General features: G+C 33.1%; 3 protein-coding genes across 4 annotated transcripts; 1 reads left to right on the forward strand and 2 right to left on the reverse strand.

The window, feature by feature from the left end:
- Positions 1 to 1,346: 1,346 nt before the first annotated feature.
- On the forward strand, positions 1,347 to 5,850 carry LOC146936704 (uncharacterized). 2 transcript variants are annotated; one of them, XM_085751375.1, is made up of 9 exons: positions 1,347 to 1,571; positions 1,658 to 1,752; positions 4,034 to 4,167; positions 4,405 to 4,625; positions 4,717 to 4,893; positions 4,959 to 5,063; positions 5,152 to 5,216; positions 5,305 to 5,400; positions 5,498 to 5,850. In XM_085751375.1, exons 7-9 carry the CDS (start codon positions 5,178 to 5,180, stop codon positions 5,588 to 5,590), a joined length of 228 nt encoding a protein of 75 aa, XP_085607501.1. In that variant the 5' UTR covers positions 1,347 to 1,571; positions 1,658 to 1,752; positions 4,034 to 4,167; positions 4,405 to 4,625; positions 4,717 to 4,893; positions 4,959 to 5,063; positions 5,152 to 5,177; the 3' UTR covers positions 5,591 to 5,850. The 2 variants fall into 2 exon arrangements, with proteins under 2 accessions (XP_085607501.1, XP_085607500.1); XM_085751374.1 differs by having other exon boundaries at positions 4,424 to 4,625.
- An 11,713-nt stretch (positions 5,851 to 17,563) lies between these two features.
- LOC146936705 (uncharacterized) lies at positions 17,564 to 18,112 on the reverse strand. The gene has a single exon (XM_085749272.1). The coding sequence runs from the start codon at positions 18,110 to 18,112 to the stop codon at positions 17,564 to 17,566; it is 549 nt and encodes a 182-aa protein (XP_085605398.1).
- A 1,802-nt stretch (positions 18,113 to 19,914) lies between these two features.
- LOC146936706 (inactive poly [ADP-ribose] polymerase RCD1-like) lies at positions 19,915 to 20,692 on the reverse strand. The gene is made up of 3 exons (XM_085757730.1): positions 20,468 to 20,692; positions 20,294 to 20,389; positions 19,915 to 20,095 (listed from the first exon to the last, which is right to left on the reverse strand). Exons 1-3 carry the CDS (start codon positions 20,543 to 20,545, stop codon positions 19,985 to 19,987), a joined length of 285 nt encoding a protein of 94 aa, XP_085613856.1. The 5' UTR covers positions 20,546 to 20,692; the 3' UTR covers positions 19,915 to 19,984.
- Between the last annotated feature and the right edge of the window lie 3,026 nt (positions 20,693 to 23,718).

A 23,718-nucleotide genomic window follows, 5' to 3' on the forward strand; every position in this document is an offset into this window, starting at 1 on the left:
AATGCAAGGGACTAGACTACTCCAGGATCGTAGCAGGAACCAATATAATTTCTCTCTCTCTCTCTCTCTCTCTCTCTCTCTCTCTCTCTATATATATATATATATATATATATATATATATATATATATATATATATATCGTGGCAATGTTAAAAAATTATGAACGATATTTTTTATGAAATTTTGATTTTAATTAAAAGTATAAATATAAATGCTCGTTACTTTTAAACTATAACAAAACAAACTAACCATGTTTATCTTTTTAATGACAACAACAATATAACAAAAAAATTTAATATAAATTATTATTTTTAATATGACACCAACAACAATCATTATTATAGAAAAAGTTGTTTAAGGGTATAATTGAAATAATAAAAAAGTCAATCCAAAATCTCCTATTTTGTTTATATATAGTAGAGATAAATTATTATTATTTGATTGAACAAATTTTGGATTAAAATAGTAAAAACATCTATTAAAAAAATTACTATTCAAACAATTTTCTTGTCAAGAAAGATGATAAGGTAGGCAAAGGCTACGGTGGGAGACCTCTTTAGGCAAAGGCTACGGTAGGAGACTTGTAATTTTATTTTTTTTTGCAAAATAAATAGAAGTCAGCCGTTGGATTATGAACCTCTATGATAGTTAGTATAAACCGACAAACACCTTATATTTTTTTTATTTTATTCCTTTTTCCCTGCCCTCTCCTCTTATTCTTGGTACGAGCCTTCTTTCTCACAAACAATTGAGATTTGCAGCAGCCTTTCACTCAATTCTGCAGCAACCTTTGATTATTTTGATTGAATTAAAAATAAAACAGCATGATTCAAGCTCATCACTACATTTTTGGGTGAGCATTTAAAGATTAAATTCAACATCATAAAATAATGATTTTTCCAGAATTTACTTTCAGATTTAAAGTGAGAATTAATAATATTAATACATTTTAATGAAGAAAAAAAATCCCCATAAAATTAAGTCCAGAAGCTTCAAACATCATCAATGGCTGCCAAACCACTTACCATCTACTTTATATTTTCTATATGTACACACTACTAGAAAAAAGACATTTAACATCATGATATTCACATCAGTGGATCAATTATTTGATGTCAGAAGCAACGCGGTGGCAATTTTGAAATTATAGTGAACTTTGCCAAAGGGTTTCACATCAGTGGAGATATACCTGAAGGGAAAGTAAATATTAAAGAATTTTGACATCAGCAGATCATAGAATACCTGATGGGAAAAGTCTACCACACTTTTACTTTTTTTATTTTTTTATTTTATTCAAAAAAAAAAATACCCACTTTTACTTACTTTCCCCTTTCTTTCTCTTCCACATATCGCGTTTCAGCTTTTGCTCACAATGTTCATACGAACCCTAGATCTCACTCTCCAAATCCTAAATCTCACTCACCAAATCAACAAATCAATCCAATTCGTTCTCATTTTCAAACCCTAAATCTCCTCAATCTCATTCTCAAACCTAATCCACTTTCACGTCCAACCACATCCAAGAATCCCAAATCCCCTGTTTCTCTCAACCCATCTTGTCGATCTACAAGGTTCTTCCATTTTCACCCTCAAAATTCAATCTTTCATTGTATCTACCATAATCCAACTATTCATTTCTTTTTTCTTTGGTTTTCAGATTGCATAATGTTGCTCAGAGTTTTTACGGGGAAAAGAGGGTAAAGAAAACTCCTCCCAAATCACTGCCAGACAGCTACACGTGGTGAAAATACGGTAGATTTCATATTTATTTTTTTATTTGGGATTATTTTATAGCTTTGTTGGATTGATTTTGTGGTAGGATTTATTTAGTCTCTTAAAACTTTGTGTATGCATGGGAAGGGGTTAGATGTTGATATTAGGTGCATACCAGGTTTTTTGTAATAGTTATGAGATGCTCATATGCAAATTGATCTGGTTTCTATTTGTAGAAATATATGAATGATATCATTTTGGGTAATTGAATTTGGTGGAGAAGGGACGCTTTCGATAGAGTGGGGATATTTTGTTTTAACTCAATGTAGTCCAGGTCACAGTTTAGTTAGTTTTTCTAAACTTTTGAAGACCCTTATACTTGCGTCCATTATTCTTTATTGTGTTCTCGGATATTGTGAGATAAAGGTAGTATAATTCTTGATTTGTGCTTAAATTATATTCTTATGATCTATTTTGTCTAATTCTTGTGTTGTGTAAACTGTTTAAAGAGATGAAGGAAAAACATTTCATATATTGATGGGTGTGAGACTATTAGTTGTTCTATGAATTAAAAGTTAATGTATGAGTTAAGAATCATTATGTATAAACTCTTAATTTTGTTCTTGTCAGTGGAACTTTGATTGAGAAATTAGAGTAGATGTTTCTTTTGAATATTGAATGACAATTAATCAGAATGTGATTATGAGCATGATGGAGGATCTCTTATTTCTTTTGTCATATTTTGAGCTATCTATTGCAAATTGAACCATGAGTGAATTTATGCTAAGGAATACTTTAATACATTTTAGGTATCAATATCTAGTTTTATAGTGTTAGTTTAAGAATTGCCTATACGGTTTTGAGCTGAAATTTCAAGTTTGATTTTCTTCACATATATGTTGAAATTAGAGTTACCTATCTTATAATTCTATATTTTATTTTATTTTTAAAAAAAAGTACATTGTATGCCCTTGTTTCTTGAAATCGTATAGTGATTTCCATCTTAGTTAATTGTGTATTAAAGTGACCTTGCTCGTTTGAGTTCTTACCTTGAAAAACCTTGTCTAATAACATGGGATTAGTGGCTAAAAATACAACTTTGATTGGGGACCTTAATTAGAACTTCACAAGCATGTGAACAGAACCAATTAGAGATTACACTCATTAAGGGATATAACATCTTTATGTTCCTCATGCTTTGTTTCGTCCCTATTATAGCTTTGACTAACACTAAAAAACCATCTGGTGCACTTTGTTCTTTCAACAATTTGTTTCAGATACAATCATCACTTTCCATCGTATCTGTGCTTGGGTTTTTAACATGTTAATTCTGGTACATTTTCTGAGTTTTGAGGACCGTCGTATGCTGCATTTTTGTTGAGTTTTGCGGACTGTCATGTGCTGTATTTTTGTTGAGTTTTGTGGACTGTCATGTGCTGCATTTTTGCTGTTTTACGGGCTGTCATATGCTGCGTTTTTGCTGAGCTTTGCGGACTGTCATGTGCTGCATTTTTGTTGAGTTTTGCGGACTGTCATATGTTGCATTTTGCTGTTTTACGGACTGTTTAATGCTTTTTGGTGCAGTTTGGAAGACAGTTTTTGCTGATTGTCGTCTGTTGTGTTCTTGCTTAGTTTTACGGAATGCACGACAATTTTTGTTAATGTTTACTTTTGAGCCAGTTTCTTATCCATTTTAACAATCAAAATAGAAGTTATCTAAAGGAATTATTCACTGATAGCTAAAGTCAATTATTTAGCCATGCTAGTGAATTAGTTAACTACTAGCAAATTTACCTGACAAACTGTTTTTTACTGTCAAATTTAGAGCATATGATTCAAAAGAATATTGAAAACATGGTTCAAAATAAAATTCCAATATGTACATATTGAACAAATCCGCTTCATTGATTCAAAACTAAATATTACAATACAAACACATCAATCATCAATACAAACTCTGTTATGTGATATGAATGCATAACTGTTGCTTTGATGTTTAAGTTGAATTGTCCTTGTGAAAACTGTGATGATTGATTCTTATGTTATATTTCGGCTAGCATCCTGACACACCTCAATGTTGCTTTGATGTTTTTTTTTTAAATACATCTTTGTCTTTACTTTGAAGCATCATATATTGTGCTTTACTTTGAATATGAATTTCTGATACATATAACTCCAAATTCATATCTTTGTCTGAATCTAAATTCACAATAAAATATATAATGCCCTATTTATATAATTTTATAAATTAACTAGATAAGTATCCCAAGTTTAGAAATGTCATTAATTTTGTGTAATATTTTTTTTTATTTGATTGAAGGTTGATCTCTCTAACTCAATAGCTACATCGATCTCACTCATTTGGCCGATCTCTGAATCTCACTCACTCGGTTACTACATCTCCTGAACTTGCTCTTACTCTCATAGCTCTCCAAATTTGACGAACTCGCTCAGGTATTAATCATGCTGGCTGTAGTTTCATTGAAAGTTTTTTTTTTATGTACTACTTTTGTTAGTCTGAGTATTTATTTATTAGATTCAGTGAGAATAGTCCATTGAGAGAGGTCTTTGGCGGTGCACATGTTGTGTTGGGGTATATATTGCATAAATTGTTTTTGTGGTCTATTTGTGAGATTCGTTATTGTACATGTGAACCCTAGACTTATTAGACATCCCTATTCTTTAATTTAGTATATGTGTTAATTTTCAGAACGTAGTCATGGATCGTAGGTGGATGAAAGCTTATCGATTAAGTCGCGAGTATGATAATGGAGTGACTGAATTTCTTCAGTTTGCTGAAACGAATCTTCCTAACACTGAGGGAGTTTTTCCATGTCCTTGTATTTCTTGTGGGAACCGGGACCCAAAACTTAGCAAGGAAGAAATTAGGGGCCATCTAGTTTCCGGTGCACGTAAGTACATTTTCTTGCTTAATGCTATCATTAACTATTAGTATTATGTCTCATGACTACAATATTTAATATTGATTTCATATTTATTCAGGTGTATGCACCGTCTCTGTATTGAAACAAACAAATCAAATGTGTTTGGATTTTTGGACCCAACAAAATTGAGTTTTAAATCAAAGTCCGCAATGAATACAGAACCAGTTAAATCCTACATAAGAACTAAGTTGCGTGATATGAACAAAGTGTGTTACTTGGCACCGTTTCTTATGGAGTAAGTATATATAAATTTATGTTTTCTCTTATTTATGTTTGATAATTTTTCTTTTACGTGTATAGAGAGCATTGGAAATTAATCGTCATTTGTCCAAAGGATAATACATTGGTTGTCCTTTGTTCATTTAACAAAGATCTTGACACAACAATGAAGGAAATTGTTTCATCGTAAGTGTATTTTTATGTTGCATTTGTTATATTATAAATCCTATAACACTAAAACATAGAACTTACTTTGATGATTTTTTTAACCCAGTGCTCTGGAGGTTCATCAATTAGCAAATGGTATTAAAAAAAAAGGTTCGTTGGCTTCGTCCTAAGGTATGTGTAGACAAGATGGTTACATTCGTAGTTATTTTTATTTTTTATATATATCTATTCACTATATAAAAATTAAATTCATTTGTAGGCAAGGATGCAACCTAACACAACTGATTGTGGATATTATGTGATGAAGAACATGCTAGACATCGTCTCTGCTAATATTACTACCTCTTGGATGAAGGTATACCATATGTTTGCACCATATATTTCCAGATTAAGATAGATAGACATATCCTTATTGTTATTTTACTTATTTTAATCTATTTTACAAACTATAGGTATTCAATGATACAACAGCATTAACAGAAGATGAGTTGTATGCTTTGCGAAACGATTGGGCAACTTGTTTTCTTGAAGTGTATGAAACTTAGGATTTATTAGGAAGATGTATGCTTCAATGTTTAATTAGTACTGTTGGTTTGTTGTTATTTCTTGCTGGGAGATATGTTGGCACTTGAAGAGAGAGACCTTTTTTTTTTGTTTTGGTACTGCTGGGAGATCTGTTATTTCTAGCATGACACTTCTTGTTTTATTGTGTGTATGAACCTTCTTGTTTGTTGTGGATGTACCCTTCTTGTTTTTGGTTGCTGTTGACATAGATATTTTGAAGGTTTTGTTTGATTTAGAAGAATGGTTGAAGTTACTATTCAAAGAAAAAAAATGCATATTTTATCTGGTCCTGTACCAGGCTAGTAAGCAGACAATTCAAAACATTTAAAAAAAACGAGGTAATTCACATCGGTGCAAATTCACCTGATGTAAAAGGTGTTTTAGCACACTAAAACTCACATTAGTGCAGATTATTGCCGATGTGAATAACACATATTTGACATCGGCTACCTTTGTACAGCCGATGTGAAATCCTATTTTTTCACACTATTGCAGCTCATATCACATCAGTGGTTGTCCGCCCGTTGTGGTTTTCGACATATCACAACGGTTCATCGCCTGATGTGAAAAGTGAATGACATACAACATCACCTTTAGTTACATCGGTTGCCACCCGATGTGAAATGTCGATTTCCACTGATGTGAAATGTCATTTTTGTAGTAGTGACACAACCATCTACTTTATATTTTTCTTCCCCAAACCACTTCTTCTTCCTTTTTCACTTCCACTCAAACTCTTCAATGGGGTTTTTCCTTCACGGCTTTCTCTTTTCATTTGTTTTCAATGCATGTGAGCTCTCTGAAAATTATGGGTGACAAAGAACTACTTCCAATAAGGAAGACGGTTTGAAGGATGGTAGTTTGGGAACCAAAAATTTTCATAGGGAAGGATGCTGTAACCGATTGATAAAACTTAGTAAAACATATGTGGAAAGATGGATCTGGGTATGAATAAAAGATCTGATGGACGAGATGTGAATTCCCATGGGTGAGAGAGGAAAGAGAAGAGTAATTTAGAATTAAAAAAAACAATTGGATGTTGGAGGTGTATAGTAAACATTTTGATCCAATGGTTAGTTAACCTTTATCTAATGGTTCATATTCATTTTGCAAAAAAAAAAAAAAAAAAACACCATGTCTCCTACGGTAGGTGACCTATTCAGGTCTCCCACCGCAGATGGCACCGATAAGGTATTGGAAAATATTTTATAATTGCTAAACTTAGAAAGCAACAATTGATAAACGTTGCCTATTGTTGTAACGTGGGGCATCACTCAAAAACTGTCCCCTAAAACACCTAAGGGGACGATTTCTGTTGTCGTCAGCCTAATGTTATTGTTACGGTCTAAAACTGTTCCCTGTTATATTTTAGGGGACGATTATATGGTGTTGCAGAAACATAAAAGGCTAAGCATGTAAAACGTTGCCAGAAACTAGGCTTAGGCAACGATTTTTACTTGTTGCTTAAAAAAGTGTTGCCAGAAGCAATAAATGGTGTAGTGTGTTAATCTCACACTTTCATGGGATCGGAAAACCAAAGTTTTCAAGATATGACTACAGCTGATTTTAAATCTTTCAAAAAAGGAACGAAAGGACCTAGACATCATGAACAGTCCTACAATTTCACAACTATCATCATCACCAAGAAAAACAAAAGGCTAATTCGTAAAGAAGCCCGATTTGATAAACGTAACCCATACATAAAAAAATAGAAGCACTGACAGAATTAGATCTTTTTCATGAATAAATTGCAGCATGCAGCAAAACATAATATTTTATGTGGCAATGAACATTGGCACTAGAAACAGGAAAAGTTGAATAATGCATATTTGGTTGGAAAAATACATGAATAATTTACTCGGTTTACATTGATTAAGTTGAGAATAAGATATGCAGTGATCTAATTTGGGTGGCTAAAATTATTGCACCAGTAACTGTTGGCAGCGGTGACTAGGGGTGGGCAAAAAGAACCATGAACCGAACCGAACCGAAAATAACCGAACCATTATAATGGTTTACGAACCGAACCGTTAATTTATTAACAGTTCTTGAACCATAACCGAACCATCTTGAACCGAACCGAACCGTTTGAACCGAACCAAACCACTTGAACTGTGTTTTTTTTTTTTTTTTAAGGAAACCACTTGAACTCTTTGTTGGATCTTTCCAAAAAAAACAACTTATTTAAAATAGCTTATTTTAAAAAGCTTATTTTATGCAAAACACCTTATTTTAAAAACAGCTTATTTTATGAAAACAACTTATTTTAAAAAAACAGCTTATTCAAAACAGCTTATTTTATGCAAAATAGCTTATTTTAAAAGGCTATTAAATTAATTTAGATTAGCTACATAAAAGTTAACTCAGTAGTTAGTAAGAGCCTCAACTCATTCAAATACTGTAAAAGGTAAACATAGGTTATTTTCCACATGCCAAACATTGTAAATATAATTGTTATTCATACTCAACTTGTACAGTACCAGACATATAGAATTATTCCCTTTCCAACCCCATAAAGCTTTGTCAAGAAATCATGGTTAAGGGCACGACAAGAAAAGAAACAAAGCTGAGAACAAAATTGTATTCCATGAATGAAATTAAGATATAAATTATCAAACAAATTCTGAGTCTAATATTCATGCAGGTATAATAAAGTACGTGTTAACATAACCTATTGTTTCATAGATCAGAACTGTCATTTAATGTTAACTGCAAATATTGATGGTGAAAACTTGAGACTAAAAACTGGTGGCTTGCATATGCTTTATTATATCCAAATTTATAAATCCTGATTTCTAACTTGTGTTATTGTTTTCACCTAATCAAATAAATAATATTTTTCTTGTTTGTTTTTCAGAATAAGTAAAATAGTTTCTAAGCTTGGTCAATCAATGGATAACCTTAATTTTGTATCTCTAAGATAAGATTTGAATGTTTAACACTGCAGAAAGAAATTCGTGATTTTATTGGTTTAAAAGAAACTGCTTAGATAAGTCAAATAATAGAATTTACTCATTTATCAAAGGTTTACAATCTATCAAAGGTTTACAGTTAGCATCAAGACCTCCAACTCCTCGGGTTCCTAGTGCGTTGGATGGTCTGTTAGCATTAAACTTATTATTTTACTGTGTTTGTGTAATAATAATATTAATAAAAAAAATTATATTCTTAAAAAAAAGTAAATAAAAAAATATTTTGCACTTTGGATAAAAAAACACAATTAAATTAACAAAAGGATAAAAAAATACATTTCGGTTCAAAATATTGTTTTGGTTCGGTTCGTTTCATAGGTAAGAAAACGGTTAACCGAACCATAACTTTGGTTCAATTCGGCTAGCTCCATACCTGAAACGGTTCGGTTCGGTTTTCCCGAACCATTTCAAAATTTCGGTTCGGTTCGGTTCGGTTTTTTAGGTTAACCGAACCATGCCCACCCCTAGCGGTGACACTGCTTGAATCAAACAGTTGACAATACAACATGGTGAATGCTGCAAGCAACAAAGGTAGTTTCACTACAAAATATGTCATATATGTCCCAAATAAGCTTTTTCATAAACATCCTCTAACTACCACCATCTACTACCTTTAATCACTAACAAATACAATCCACCTTAGTGTTAAAACATCTAACAACAACTAATTACTAATATTGAAATCAACATATGTGCTAAAATTGAATATTCCATGTTGATTACAAAATGACATCACAATAGTATTAAAAAAATTTCAAACCATTTAATGAAATTTTCGATTGTGAACTATTTAAAATATAATGGAATATGCAAGAGAATCAACAACTCAAATTAACCAAACTATTTAAAATAAAAGCTATGTTTAACCTAGGTTTAATTTTGTAAAAAGACTGTACAAAGAAAATCGACCCGAAAGATGCCAGAACTGCCTGAAGCGAGCAAACAGTGAGATTTTACACTGTCTACTCACCTAGGTGAGTTGGAGGCATGTGGGAGGCGAGTAGATGCTTGCCATGCTGAGTTGGTGGCGAGCAGACCCCCATCCTTATAATGTTTAGCAAGCATGGAATAAAAAGGGGCAACTAATAATCATACTTAAAAACCCTAGAATTCATATTTTCCTTACAAGATAAATCACATGATCCCAAGGGTAGGAAAGCTATCTATGGAACTCACCTAACATGATCTGAACTTGATTCCCAAGCTTCCAAGCATCATCTTCACCTCTCAACAATCAACCCTAACTCTTGATCTACTTGTTTTCTTAGCTAATACCATTCCAATCTTGTTGTTTTCTTGCAATCCAAAGCACCATGATTCTTGCTTGTTCATCAATCTTTAAGTTTATCTTCTAACTCAAAACTTTCATCACCAAAACCCTAGCTTCTTGAATCTTGTCTTTGTGATGAAAAAAGTGAAATCATGCTAGAACCAAGCTTCCTTTTGGCCGAAGAAATCATGATGGAACATTACTTAACTTGATTTAATGTTGGAACAAACTTTTGAAAAGTAAGGAGAAAATCGCGAGTTTGAGGAAATGAAGATTTTGTGCCCAAAATCACTTTTATACCCCTTTTACATTTTACGTGAAATTACCGTTACGCCCTTGCCTTGATGGTGTTTATACGACACTGGTACTTAATTCGTGTTTGTCCGTCATTTCGTAATAAACATTTCCGTCATACTTATTTTCCTTAAACATTTATCATATGACATATGTGACAGGTAATATTCCAATAATCGTCGAGTGGGATATTACACTCTACCTCCTTAAAAAAAATATCTTCCTCGAAATTTAGAGATTACTTACCAATCATTGTGATCAAAACATGCCATCTTTGGTTCAGCTATACAAAATCTAATCTTTTCTCTCTTAAAAAGTTAAACATATGCTTTCCTTATCAAAGCATGTAATTCATCCACTTAACATTAACCATTCGTATAAGTAACTTATCATTAATCGGAACACTCAGGATTTGCCCTGCGGTGCTTGATTGCATCGAAGGCATCTTATCGTACATACATATAGTCCATACCTAATCTTCCTTACTGTAACTTGAGACTTACTCCTCTTACTTGCATTGGTTATCCAACGATTCTTGCAATTCTCTTATCTTGTCTCAGAGTCTTAAGAAGTCTTCCGATCTCATTGCACCTGAATACTTCCATCAGAAACTTGTACGTCTCATAAGACCTTCCGAAGAACGTTGTTGTTCACTTCGTCCAACCTACTTCCTATAGTGCCTTACATACTTTTAAGTGCCACATACAGTTAGATAATAACAATACTTGTTCTATCAATTACTATAAGAAATCTTCTAAACATTGGTATACGGGTTCTTGGGACGAATAAATGCATTACCTTTAAAAGAACATTGTGAAACCAAACCAATAACGGTATTGCAGAACCACAGGACGAGTCACTATATTTTGAAAAGGTTTTCAACTCGCCCCAAGCTCGTCAATGACAAGTTGGTCATGAAGTCCGCACGTCTTAAGTGAGCTTACTCGCTTATGGCGTGTATCATTGGTTTCAGAACATAAAAATTTCTTGTTATTAAAATAAACTTCGTTTCGAAGTCCCTTAATACCCATCTTAACTTTAAAAGTTATAAAATCATTGTTTGACATTATTATATCAAGTATCGTTATCACTTAACAAGTTCAGCATATGCGGGTATGAACCTTATCGTACATAACTCATGAATCATGTCTCCTTTCGTGATGAAATTCCTTGAACTTCCAAAGTGGACTCTTTCCTATTCCTTCTTAACTTACATGCATATCTCATTCCCTTGTTCCAAGAACACTGAACTTGAATCTTCGAAATATAATTTTCGGATAATGGTCTTGTGTTGTTATCTTCTCCCAAATGGCACCTCTTCTTCGAATACCGATTATCATACTTGATGTCTCAATCTTTACTTTGAGTCGCAAGAAGCAACCTTCTGAATCTTACATGTATTCCTCCTATCATAACACATACTCTTTCTAACCATCTGACCGTTCTTGTGCATATCCGACATCACCAGTTAGGCAACCCGATTACTACATTTGCGGTGACTCCAGCCTTTCTTATCTTACTTAGGTGCAAACTCATCCATTATACTCTTATCATGTCTATTACGGACTGTATAAGTCTTAATACTTTTACTTGGTGTTTCGAGAACTCCTCGCTCGTCTCATAATTCTTCACACTAAGACCGTATTACTACACTTGACATTTCTTACCATTCCTCACGAAGATTCTTATTACCGAGCTTAAGGCTCCATGGATACCGTCATAAACCACACCGATCAATTTTCGTTGCACCACTCCGATTTTCACCATGTTGGCTTTAACCAATACTCAATTCTGTTGAGACGAGTGAAACTTCACATTCCTTTTTACCATAAGATTACTATCTTCTTGAACTCTTCTCAAGACTTCCTATATTTCAACCATCTCTGCAACCTTACACTTCTCACGATAAACTCACCATATGCTCATATTACTTCCTTGCGGATAGACCTTACATACTTACTGGTTGGGCTTATCTCTAGACATATCCACACCATACTTAAACTTGTTTCTGAGCAATCTTGACTCAAAGTATACATCCTTACGAATTCTCGTGGTAGACTCGTTATGTCCTCCTTCATACCTTACTTGAACATACATCTTTGCATCTTCGTATTCTCGCATGCTATGCTTTGGTCGATCATACAAACGCTTGCTCGTTAATTTTTCTTTTAAAGAAAGCTTCATAAATTAGCACACGGGTCATTGGTGTTGATGTTTCTTCATCATATAAGAATATAGTGAATCTCGGTACTAGTCGTTAGCATAAAAATTTCACGGAACGAGTTTATAACATAACAGTGCCATCAAACTTGCTCAAGTGAGTTTTTAGTTTTCTCTACGTGAGTCATGTCGGACCGGTACCTGCAGAATTCCATTTTAGTTTTCAGAACGACAACTCCAATCACCCATTTGTGTATATCCTTTGTAAAACCATGTAAACTTTTTATTTCATCGTCATACCAAGCCTTAGCAAGTCAATCAAGAAAAACATAGATTCAAGAAATGACTATAACTTCACAAAATCCAGAAATCTTGTAATTATACATAACTTTTCACCGTACTACTCTTGTCTCATGTCTTCACATCCGTAATGTCTATCCCTTACGCCGGAACCTCGAACTTCTATTCCAAGTTTCTCCTTAACTCTTAACTCATTGGCTTCTAACGTTACCTTGAACCGAATTGATTCCGTTAATGGTCGTCCATGCTTTTTTCTTTGGAAATCTTAGGTTGTAATGTGCATTCGTTACTTGATGTCATAAAAAGTTTTTGTTTCGTAAATATTGTGAAGACGACCTCCAATATACACTAAAATTTCATCTCCGGTTGGCTATTAGCGAGTTTTCTTCGGTTCAATGCTTTCAGAAAAAGTTTCCTACATAAAATTCTTATTTCGCAAGTATACGTTGCACATTAACCACCACTAATCTCATAAAAACAATCTATAACATTTGCATGGAAAGCATTAACATCATTCGATACTATACACAATACATTGAAACTAATGTCTTAATCGTCCTAACGCCTAACATAAAACGTTAACTTCTTTCGCTACGCGTAGCTTATCTCATAATTTTGTCGCCTTACGTACTTCTCAGACGTTAGAACCTTGCCCACTCTGGGAATTTACTTCTTTGACTTCATACACATCCTACTACCCCTGAAAGCTCACTGATTCCGTCAACATATGTCGACTTTTTCTTATCTTGTAGCCTTGCACTTACGTTCTAGAATACAATTCCTTTCTATATCACAATCCTTTTCCAACAACGACTCTTATTAAACTTCAGGTTAAACTTAAATATTTCGAATTCTTCACCTTAAGTTGCCGGAACAATCGATCCTAACATGGCTTTACATTCTTGGAGGACTCAAACTTCGACTACTTAGTTCATCGGCCACCTTCTGGCACGATTGACTTCTTACTATTAATCGTTCGAGTTCTTACTTCTGAGATCACACTTTTCAGTGCATCTTCATCACATAATTCGTTCCTCCTGGGTCTCATTCAGCTCTCAAGCATCCATCCTAATCGTCGAATGTTAAATTGAGTTGATCAGGCTCAACTAACAACAACAATTAAAACATTTACCTGAAACCTAACGGTCCCCCTACCTTAGTTGTAACTTAATGACCCATGGCACGATCTGAATCGATCTGCTCTGATACCAAATGTAACGCCCATACTAAACGTATCTAGAAAGTTTAGCATGCTCGTTATCTTTACTACTGGATACATTAAAATTTACAACAAACAAAATTTTGTATGAATATCTTATACATCCATAAGCATTCATACATCAAAAGAATAACTTAACTTGTCCAAAACATAATAAATACATCCTTGAAAATCCATATCATCCTGCAACGGGTACGAATGAGCACTTGCTGAGGCATCGATACGGCTACCAGCTTGCAATACCATCTTGATTATCTGAAACAAATAAGGATTGGGATGAGACATAATGTCTCAATGAGTTCCACCAAACCCTAGGCTATAGGTAACCTCGAGGGAAACCTACGGTCACCACGTGCCTACAATACAGCCTGCCGGTTGATTATATGTGTGTCGTCATGCTTGTCTAGTCGGTCGTGCATACTAGATCCGTTGTAGGTTCATCTTAACTTGTTATAGGTCTTGTCTACATCATACGTGTCATGGAAGATAAGGGGAACCCAATACCGCTATGCCAAGATCCGCTAAACGCATTGAAGGCTAAACATATCATATTCATGACACAATCCTAAACCGGACGATTAGGGGGAAACCTAAGATCGTCGTTGGTTCATCATCTGTAACTTGTTCTATTTCATAAACTTATACGTAACTAACGTCATATCATAATCAATCACAATCATGCATACATAAAAGTTAGCGTTTAACAATCATGTTATCTAGGTTCATTTTACAGAGAGCCCCCGGGTGGAGTAACCCCGAGAACAATCCCATACATAACTGATGAAAACCTAGCTAAGGCACATCAGACTCCCTCTGTGTCGTGCAGGCCCCCTTACAAGATTATCCCATTTCACCTAGCGGAAACCCCTTGAGATCCAACCTAGTGTGGATCACAAGAGACACGACACCTACGTCTTACATACTCATTTACCATGGATCCTTAATCGATCCTATATTTGGTAAACTACACATATATCATAGTCTTGATCAAACATACATGAAGGTTAAACCTATTCATACTTGCTCGTTTACCACGAGTCCGTGATCTACCCGTTTAACGGCAAACTACCTACATATTCGTATTCATATATAGTGAAGGGATAACTTATCTAATCACGGCTTAACATGCTTGCATGGTCATCCTTATTCATATGCAAAGAGAGTACACTAAACACTTCGCGTCTTAACATACCTAGGACTAATGCATAGCACTCTAGTTCTCAACAAACTATGTCGAGGCTCTACATTCATTCCCTTCTTTAAAGATTAGTTTACTACCCGATTTATATCATATCGTTCTCTTGTATGCCATGCTTTACCAATACGTTACATACTTGCATCATTCTCATGAAAAACATTTTAAAAGACTAACCATTGGGGTATTGTCTTGAAGGGTTTACTTTTGTAAAAAGACTGTACAAAGAAAACCGACCCGAAAGATGTCAGAACTGCCTGAACCGAGCAAACTGTCAGATTTTACACTATCTACTCGCCTAGGAAAGTTGGAGGCGTGTGGGAGGCGAGTAGCTGCTCGCCATGGCGAGTTGGTGGCAAAAAGACCCTCATGTTATGTGGTCTAGCTCGCCATGGCGAGTAATAGCTTGCCCCGGCGAGTCATGACAGTCCAACACCTTCAAAAATGGTATTTTTGACCCAAAAACCTCAAAACCAAGTGATCCCAAGTATATTTTAACTCCATGAATCATTGAATACCTGAAAAACATCCTTATAGCAAGTAATCACATGTTTAGCAAGCATGGCATAAAAAGGGGCAACTAATAATCATACTTAAAAACCCTAGAATTCATATTTTCCTTACAAGATAAATCACATTATCCCAAGGATAGGAAAGATATCTATGGAACTCACCTAGCATAATCTGAACTTAATTCCCATGCTTCCAAGCATCATCTTCACCTCTCAACAATCAACCCTAACTCTTGATCTACTTGTTTTCATAGGTCATACCATTCCAATCTTGTTGTTTTCTTGCAATCAAAAGCACCATGATTCTTGCTTGTTCATCCATCTTTAAGTTTCTCTTCCCACTCAAAACTTTCATCACCAAAACCCTAGCTTCTTGAATCTTGTCTTTGTGATGAAAATAGTGAAATCATGCTAGAACCAAGCTTCCTTTTGGCCTAAGAAATCATGAGGGAACATTACTTAACTTGATTTAATGTTGGAACAAATTTTTGGAAGGTAAGGCGAAGAGAGGGAGGGCGATTTTCTAGAGAGAAGGAGGAGAAAATCTTCTCTCAAAAACCTAGAGAGAGAAAGAGTTTGAGGAAATGAAGATTTTGTGCCCAAAATCACTTTTATACCCCTTTTACGTGAAATTACCATTACGCCCTTTCCTTGATCGTGTTTATACGACACTGGTACTTAATTCGTGTTTGTCTGTCATTTCGTAATAAACATTTCCATCATACTTATTTTCCTTAAACATTTGTCATCTGACACATGTGACAGGTAATATTCCAATAATCGTCGAGTGGGATATTACATGATTGGTTTTGAAGTAATCATGTAGGAACTCTATTAATGAGAAATACAACATGATGAATAGCATAGGACCATAAAGAATGAGGTAGTTTAGACTGATAAAGTAAAGCTCTACCAACATTAAGGATGTGTTGATGTTTTCTTTCAACCCTACCATTTTGTTGTGGAGTTTCTACACAAGACATTTGGTGTATGATGCCACGTGAAGCATAGAAAGAAGATAATATGAATTTAGAGACATTGTCAGTTCTAATGAATTAAAGGGTGGTGTGAAAATGAGTTTGAATAATAGTAATGAAGTTCTTAACATGTGAAGACACTTCGGCTTTGATTTTAAGAAGAATGACTCAGAGAAATCTGCTGTGGTCATCTAAAATAGTAAGGAAATATCTATGACCATGAACTGAAGTAACTGAAAGAGGAACCCAAATATCTAAATGGAGAAGTTCAACATTAGCAACAACATATAAAGAACTAGAATTGAAAGGTAAATGTTTTTGCTTGGCAAAATGGCAAAGATCACAAACATCTTTATTATTATTATTATTAAGAGTAATAGCAGGATACAAAAGAGGTATCATATGAAGTCTCTGATGAGGCAAATGACCAAGTCTAAAGTGACATAAGGCATTATCAGGTACATATTCACCATTCTTATTACAAGGAGGATGCAAAATGATATTACAAGAACTTTTTGTTAAAGCAAAAGACTTAAAATTAGAAGATTTGCAGGATGGATAGAACTTGTATAAGCCATCTATCTGCTCAGCCAAACCAATCATCTTCAAAGACTGTTGGTCCTGTATAAGGCATTTTTCAAGAGAAAAATGGAAGAAACAAGTTAAAGAATCACAACATTTAGCTACAGAGATAAGATTGAGAGTAAAATGGGGTGAATAAAGAACATGACTCAAATGAAACTAGGAATTGAAAGAGACATTACCAGCAAAATGAGCTAACATAGAATTACCATTTGGTAAAGAAACATAGACAGGTTTGATTCTATAAAAGGAACTAATGAAGCAATGTCACAACATATATGTTCATTGGCACCTGAATCAATAAGCCAAAATGGAGGTTTACTTGTTAAAGAAGAAATAGAGGCATATATACCTGCAGAAGGATCAGGAGTGGAAATGCTAGTGGATGCAATATGGTTTGAGGCAGCTTGAGGAGGAGAAGGTGCTGAAACAACCAAATTTGATTGTTGTAACATGGATACAAGTTGAGCTAATTACTCTTGAGAAAATCCAGCACAAGAAGAGCATACAGAAGCACCCAAAACAGAAGAAGACATTGCGCCATTATCAGAGTCTTCTTGATAAGAAGCATTCACTCTTGGTGAAGATTTGTTTACATTGGGATAACCATGCTTCATGTAACAGAAATCCACAGTGTGATTTGTACGATTGCAGAAAGTACAAAATCTAGTAGGTTTATTTGAAGAGAATCTTTTGCCATGACCTTGAGGTTTTCTGTTATCAGTGGCATTGATTTGAATAGAAGTATCTTCAGAAACACTCAAAGGACTAATAGAAGCATGATTACTCTCTTCCTGAGAAACTAAAGAATAAACTTTGTTCAAAGAAGGAAGAGGATCAAGAAGAAGAACTTGAGTTCTAACAACTGAGAATTGATCATTCAATCCTGTGAGAAACTGCATAATCTGGTCCTCATTCATGTGAATCTTAGCAACTCTAGATGCAGCACAACGATGAGGATGAATACATGTACAATTAGGAATGGGTCTATGTGAAGATAATTCCTCCCATAATGACTTCATTTCAGTAAAATAATCCAAAACAATTTTTGATCCTTGTTTTAAGTTTTTGATATTAGAACGCAAATTTGCAATACAAATACGATCAATTTTAGAGAATCATTCCTTTAAATCAAGCCAAACCTCAAGTGCAGAGTCACAAAAAACGATGGTTTGAGCAATGGACTAAGAATACTTGGAGTTGTGATTAGTGTACATTGAGATAAAGCCTTAGAGGAGACATAAGTTTTTGATTGAATTGTCATATGATTAAATCTTCTTTGTGCTGCCATGATTGATGCCTTTTGCTTGAGGACAAGCAAAGATTCAAGTGTGGGGGAGTTTGATGAGTCAATAATTAGTAGTTTTTATATAATATTTAGTTTCGTTTTATTTAGATTTAAGTTTATTTTATTTAAGTATTATTTCCTTTTTGAACTATTTTACTTCAATTGCATATTATTATATTGCAGGAACGAATATTTGATAGATTGAATCTTGGAGCAAAAGAAAGAGGATTAGGAGCTGATTCGGGCAAAAAATACGAAGGTTGAAGACGAAAATATCATCTCCCCAAGTCAGGAGCTTGCCACGGCCAGTGCCACCTCCCAGGGTCCCTTTTGCTGCTTTTGCTTCATGTGCACGCTACCTGTTTTGACCGAAAAGCATGTGGTTTCTTGTGGAACATTCTACTGAATAGTTGCTTAGGTTTTAAGTCGACAATAAGACTATAAATAGAGTAGTCATCTATCATTAATATTCATCTTTTGTTCTTGGAATAAAAGTACACCTTTATTTTATTGTTATTTACTTTTACGCTCTTCTTCTTCTTCTTCTTCTTCTTCTTCTTCTTCTTCTTCTTCTTCTTCTCTTCTATGTCCACAATGAACATGAGTGAGTACACTCTTCTTGTCTTGGGATTGTTGGATAAGTCTAATGACGTAATCCTAATCAAACCTAATCATAAACCCTAATTTTATGTAAATCTACTTTCTAATCTAATTTCACCATTTTTATAATGAATTAACAATTACTAAGCTAGGAAGCGAACGCAGAGGGTTTAGTAATTGTTATTTCATCATCACAAATATTAAGCGAAGGATCGAAAGATGGAGTTTTAATATTGGAACAAGTGAAATTAGACAAGGGTTGCGAAACATGAGAATAGTCTAGCAAACCTTGAGATATATAAAGTTTCGTTCTTCAAGGATTCTAATAGAAATCAACCATGAGAATAGGCGTGGTTGCTAGAGGATCACACTCACTGAGATCGAAAGGAGATGTGATAGGCTAAAGAGAAAATTGACTTTAGAAAGTAAATCAAATACAAAGTTAGAAGTTTAGGGTTTGTTTGTGAAGGATTCGTTGTTATGATGAACCAATAATCCCAAGGCTCTTTTTATTTTTATTCATTTCTTTTAATTAAAAATCCAAACTTTAACCTCAAACTCTCGTCTAATCATTATTTAAAGTTAATTGAATTCATAACTCCCTTTCGGAACGATATCTTTTTTTACTACATCCGTAATTCGTGCACTTGCGGTTTTATGCCATCAGAACATTACTCGTGAATGTTTGATTAAGACATCAAAAAATACAACAATGTGTAACATTGGCACTAACAAACAATATGCAATTTCAATCCTTCATTATGTAATGCAAGTTGTTCAAATCACTTTAAATTGAAAATAATACAAGAAATATCTAATTAACGATATTTATTACAAAACCATAAAATATGAAAGTTTATAGTACATCTAATCACCAAACATTTTAAAATAAACTATTATGAAATTTCAATAGCAAACATGCACTTCAGTTCGATATTAAAACTGTAAATTAGGACGATAAAATGTTATTAAGAAAATAAGATATTTCTCCAAGGAGAAAACAATATCACAACTTCATGTTGGCAATAGTTAACTCCAAGTGAGAAATCTCAGCCTCCTCATTCGAAAGCTTCTCTTCCGCTTGATGTTTGAGTTGTTTGAGCGGCCTGGATGGTCCCTACAACAAGTCCGATAAATATTAGGAGGCATAATCAAATTGAAAGAGATAATTCATATGATTCCACAATGAAAAAGTTAAGCAAATGATATGTAACTACAACTTAGAGTGATTTTAATGGGAGGTATAAACACAACACAAGAAAATGTATCATACTTCAAAACCAAATAATTTATTTTTGATAAATAAATTCCATACCTTGAAGTTAATATTATTTATTGTAGATGTCAATATGTCGTCTCCAACAATCAACCTCAGCTGCCGAACGAAATCATCACGAGAAATCTTCTTTGACTACACATGTACGATATGATACATTATAGATATTTTATCATTTAAGACATATGCATTACTTGGACCTATTTTACATACCACAAATTTTTGATAATGACGAATGATTTGAAACATAGTATTGCGAGGGACCATGTCTTTGATGGCAGCTAAAAGCATGCGAAAAGTTATCCAAGGGGATCTTGGTGTTCTTCGCGTGTTAGCAGGAACACTGGTTGGTGCCAAAACTACAGTCAGATGTGCAGCATATTGGGTAGCCTGCTTTTGCTTCAGATTGTCTACAACTCCATCCAATACTTTTGTGGGTTTTGCGTCCATTTCTATCTATTAGATGACTCTAAATATACACATGTTCAAATATAAAAGCTTAGTTGCAACAGTTAAATATAATTATAGATCTTAGGCAACAAGAATATTTGGCATTCTTTGGATATTTAAAACATTAGAGAATATTGAATTGGTATAAAGGATAATGTGCTGATCATGATAATATTATGTTGACATAAGATAAATATTAAATTAATAAGAGCATTCCTTATAAAACTAAACAAATAATTTGATACAACTGCACATGTAAAACATTGCAATAGTACAACCAAAACATAATCGAATACTCCCTCCATCCCAAATTATAAGTCACATTGAAAATTTCACATAAATTAATTATTATTGTATGGAGAAAAGAAAAAAAAGATTCACTTTACAAAAATATTATTCGTTAATGGTATGAGAAAGATAAATTAAAAAATTGGAAAAGATAGAGTTATAAATAATAAAGGCATAATAGGAAAATAAGTATTAATGTTTCATTTGATTTTGTAAAATGACATAATTTGGGACGGAGGGAATATAATATTAAAACAATAAAAGCATATAGTCTAAAGGTTACTTCTGCATTATATCGTTGCATGTACTAGAAAATTTGTCAATATGCGAATGTGAACATTTATGCTTTTCAATTTTACACAAAGTCCTAGTAAACTCATAATTATAAAGTATATTGTAGCGGCCTTTGATGACACCAACTTTCCAACAAGACCAAACTATCTCTACAACTCTTCATATGCTCTCAAAAAAGGCTTCAAAATAAACATCTAATGACTGATCTAATTTTCATAAAACTGTCAAAGCTTAAACCATTATTCATAAACAAAAAAAATGTGTAGAAAAAGTTTTAAGAAAGGATTAGGAATAGCCTAGCAACCAAACTTACACTTACTAAAGATTAAAAGTAAACAATAAAAGCAGAAACACCATAATTAAACATGAAGAAATTAGAAAAAAAATAAACATATTAAAAATTGACCCTAAATTGACAATAATAACACAAAAAATGTATGTCTTCCCAACGTTGCATACATTGAACATGCTCTTCCCAGAGACAAATTTTCTCCTAGTAAAGAAATTTAACAATAAAAAAAGATTCACTTTTTTCACCATGTCCCTTGAGGTTTTAACGTCAAGCTTTTATTAGTGAGCTGACAACTCTTGGACACCAAGGCCTGGTATTCACCATTCTCAACTATAAAATTGTATCACCAAACCAAAACATTTTCCCCAATTTTTTTCTTTTAAAAATTGACTTCCAAAGGCAAAATCAGAGTATAAAATTGATGAAAAACAAAAACAAAATTGAAATACCAAGAAAAAACTAACTTAGTTAACCCATCAATTACAAACTCAATCAAACACAAACAAGCAAAAACAAACTAAATTACAATATTCAAACTTAAATTAAAAAAAATAAAAAGAGGAAGAAAGAAAGAAAAGACTATGAAATTATACCTGAGTGCAGTGTAACACACAGCAAAAGAAAGACCAAACAATTAAGTAATATGTTTTAACTTTGAAACTGTGTATCTAATTGGAGGAGTAAGGGGTCCTATTTATACTAAATTCTAACCCAAAAACAAAAATGACAAACTTATCCATTAAGTGAATTGAGTATCTCGCTGACACACATTAAAAGATAAACATTAACAACATATTTTTTTGCTTAGTAAGCATTAGCTAAGTATTCACTGTATTTGATTTCGTTCTCAACAATACACAAATCTACTTGATCCTTCTGGAAAGCACTAATTTAGAATTTTAATTTAATTTTCAGTGTTTGTTAAATTATAAATGATTTTCTACTAATGTGAAATCCAAGTATATGGAAGTTTGTTAAAATTTCCAAATTGCTTACTTTACTATAATATATTATTTGTAATTGTAATAATTTTTTAAATAATATTAAAATATAAAGGTGACATTGACAATCATTGTTTGGACAATTTTATTATACTAGTTGTTTTGACTGTGTATATTACTTGTTTTACTAAAATCCATTAAAATGTAATGTCACCTTCAATATTGTTTAAAAAATAGTTATTCTCAAATTCTTTAAAATTTACTACAGCAACAATTTATCATTATTTTAAAGTAACAAGAATTTCAAAATTCTAAGAAATAACCATACATGGATTTATCATTAAAATAAAAAATGTTATGAATTGACAAACCATTCAAATATCAAATTAAAAATAGAAAAAAGTGTATTCTAGAAGGATAAAAGAGATATGAATATTGGGGAAGAAGAAAACTAATACAAACAATGATAATTATCAGATCAATATAAATACTTGACTTTAATTATAATTATTTATAAAGTCACATATATGGTTAATTGTGATTTGCTTAAAGGGTTAAAAAAAATTCTATTTGGTTTCACACATATATGCGGGTTCGATGTGTAGTAGAGAAAGACATAAAAGAGCTAAAATATATATTTTATCTACATGTATTAGCTAAAATATAATACAAATCAATTATTAACTTTAGCTCCTCTATTGTATTTTCAACAAGGCCAATTATCTAGCACCAATTAATATTGTGTTAGAATTCAATTTGGTTTCTCAAATAGAAGCAAAATTATGAATTTGATATATATGAAACTAAGTAGTTTAATATAAACAAAATATCCTAATTTTACAGTTAAGAAGGTGGTAATAAGCCAAACAACGGTTGTTAGGCACCTGACAAAGTGTATGTTTGGTATCATAGTAAGTTTGCAAAATTAGGTAAACCATAGTGATTTTGAAAAGAAAAAAATGTCATGATTTTGACAAACTCGTTATTATACCAAACATGTACGTTGTATTATAAAGACAATGGAAATTTTGATCGAACAAACTGAAAGTGAGTTTGAGATTCTACATTTTTTATGAAGTCAATTTTTGAAGCACAATTACCACTTGTGAATAGGGCGATTGTGATTGAAAATTTGTCGATTAAAAAAGTTAAATTGGATGCAAATATAAGTTGACTAGTTGTTTTGTGTTGAACAAATT

The sequence above is a fragment of the Medicago sativa genome, chromosome 3 (genome assembly GCF_051527215.1).
Source record: "Medicago sativa cultivar Bolivia chromosome 3, Bolivia_mono, whole genome shotgun sequence".
NCBI classification, from domain to species: domain Eukaryota; kingdom Viridiplantae; phylum Streptophyta; class Magnoliopsida; order Fabales; family Fabaceae; genus Medicago; species Medicago sativa.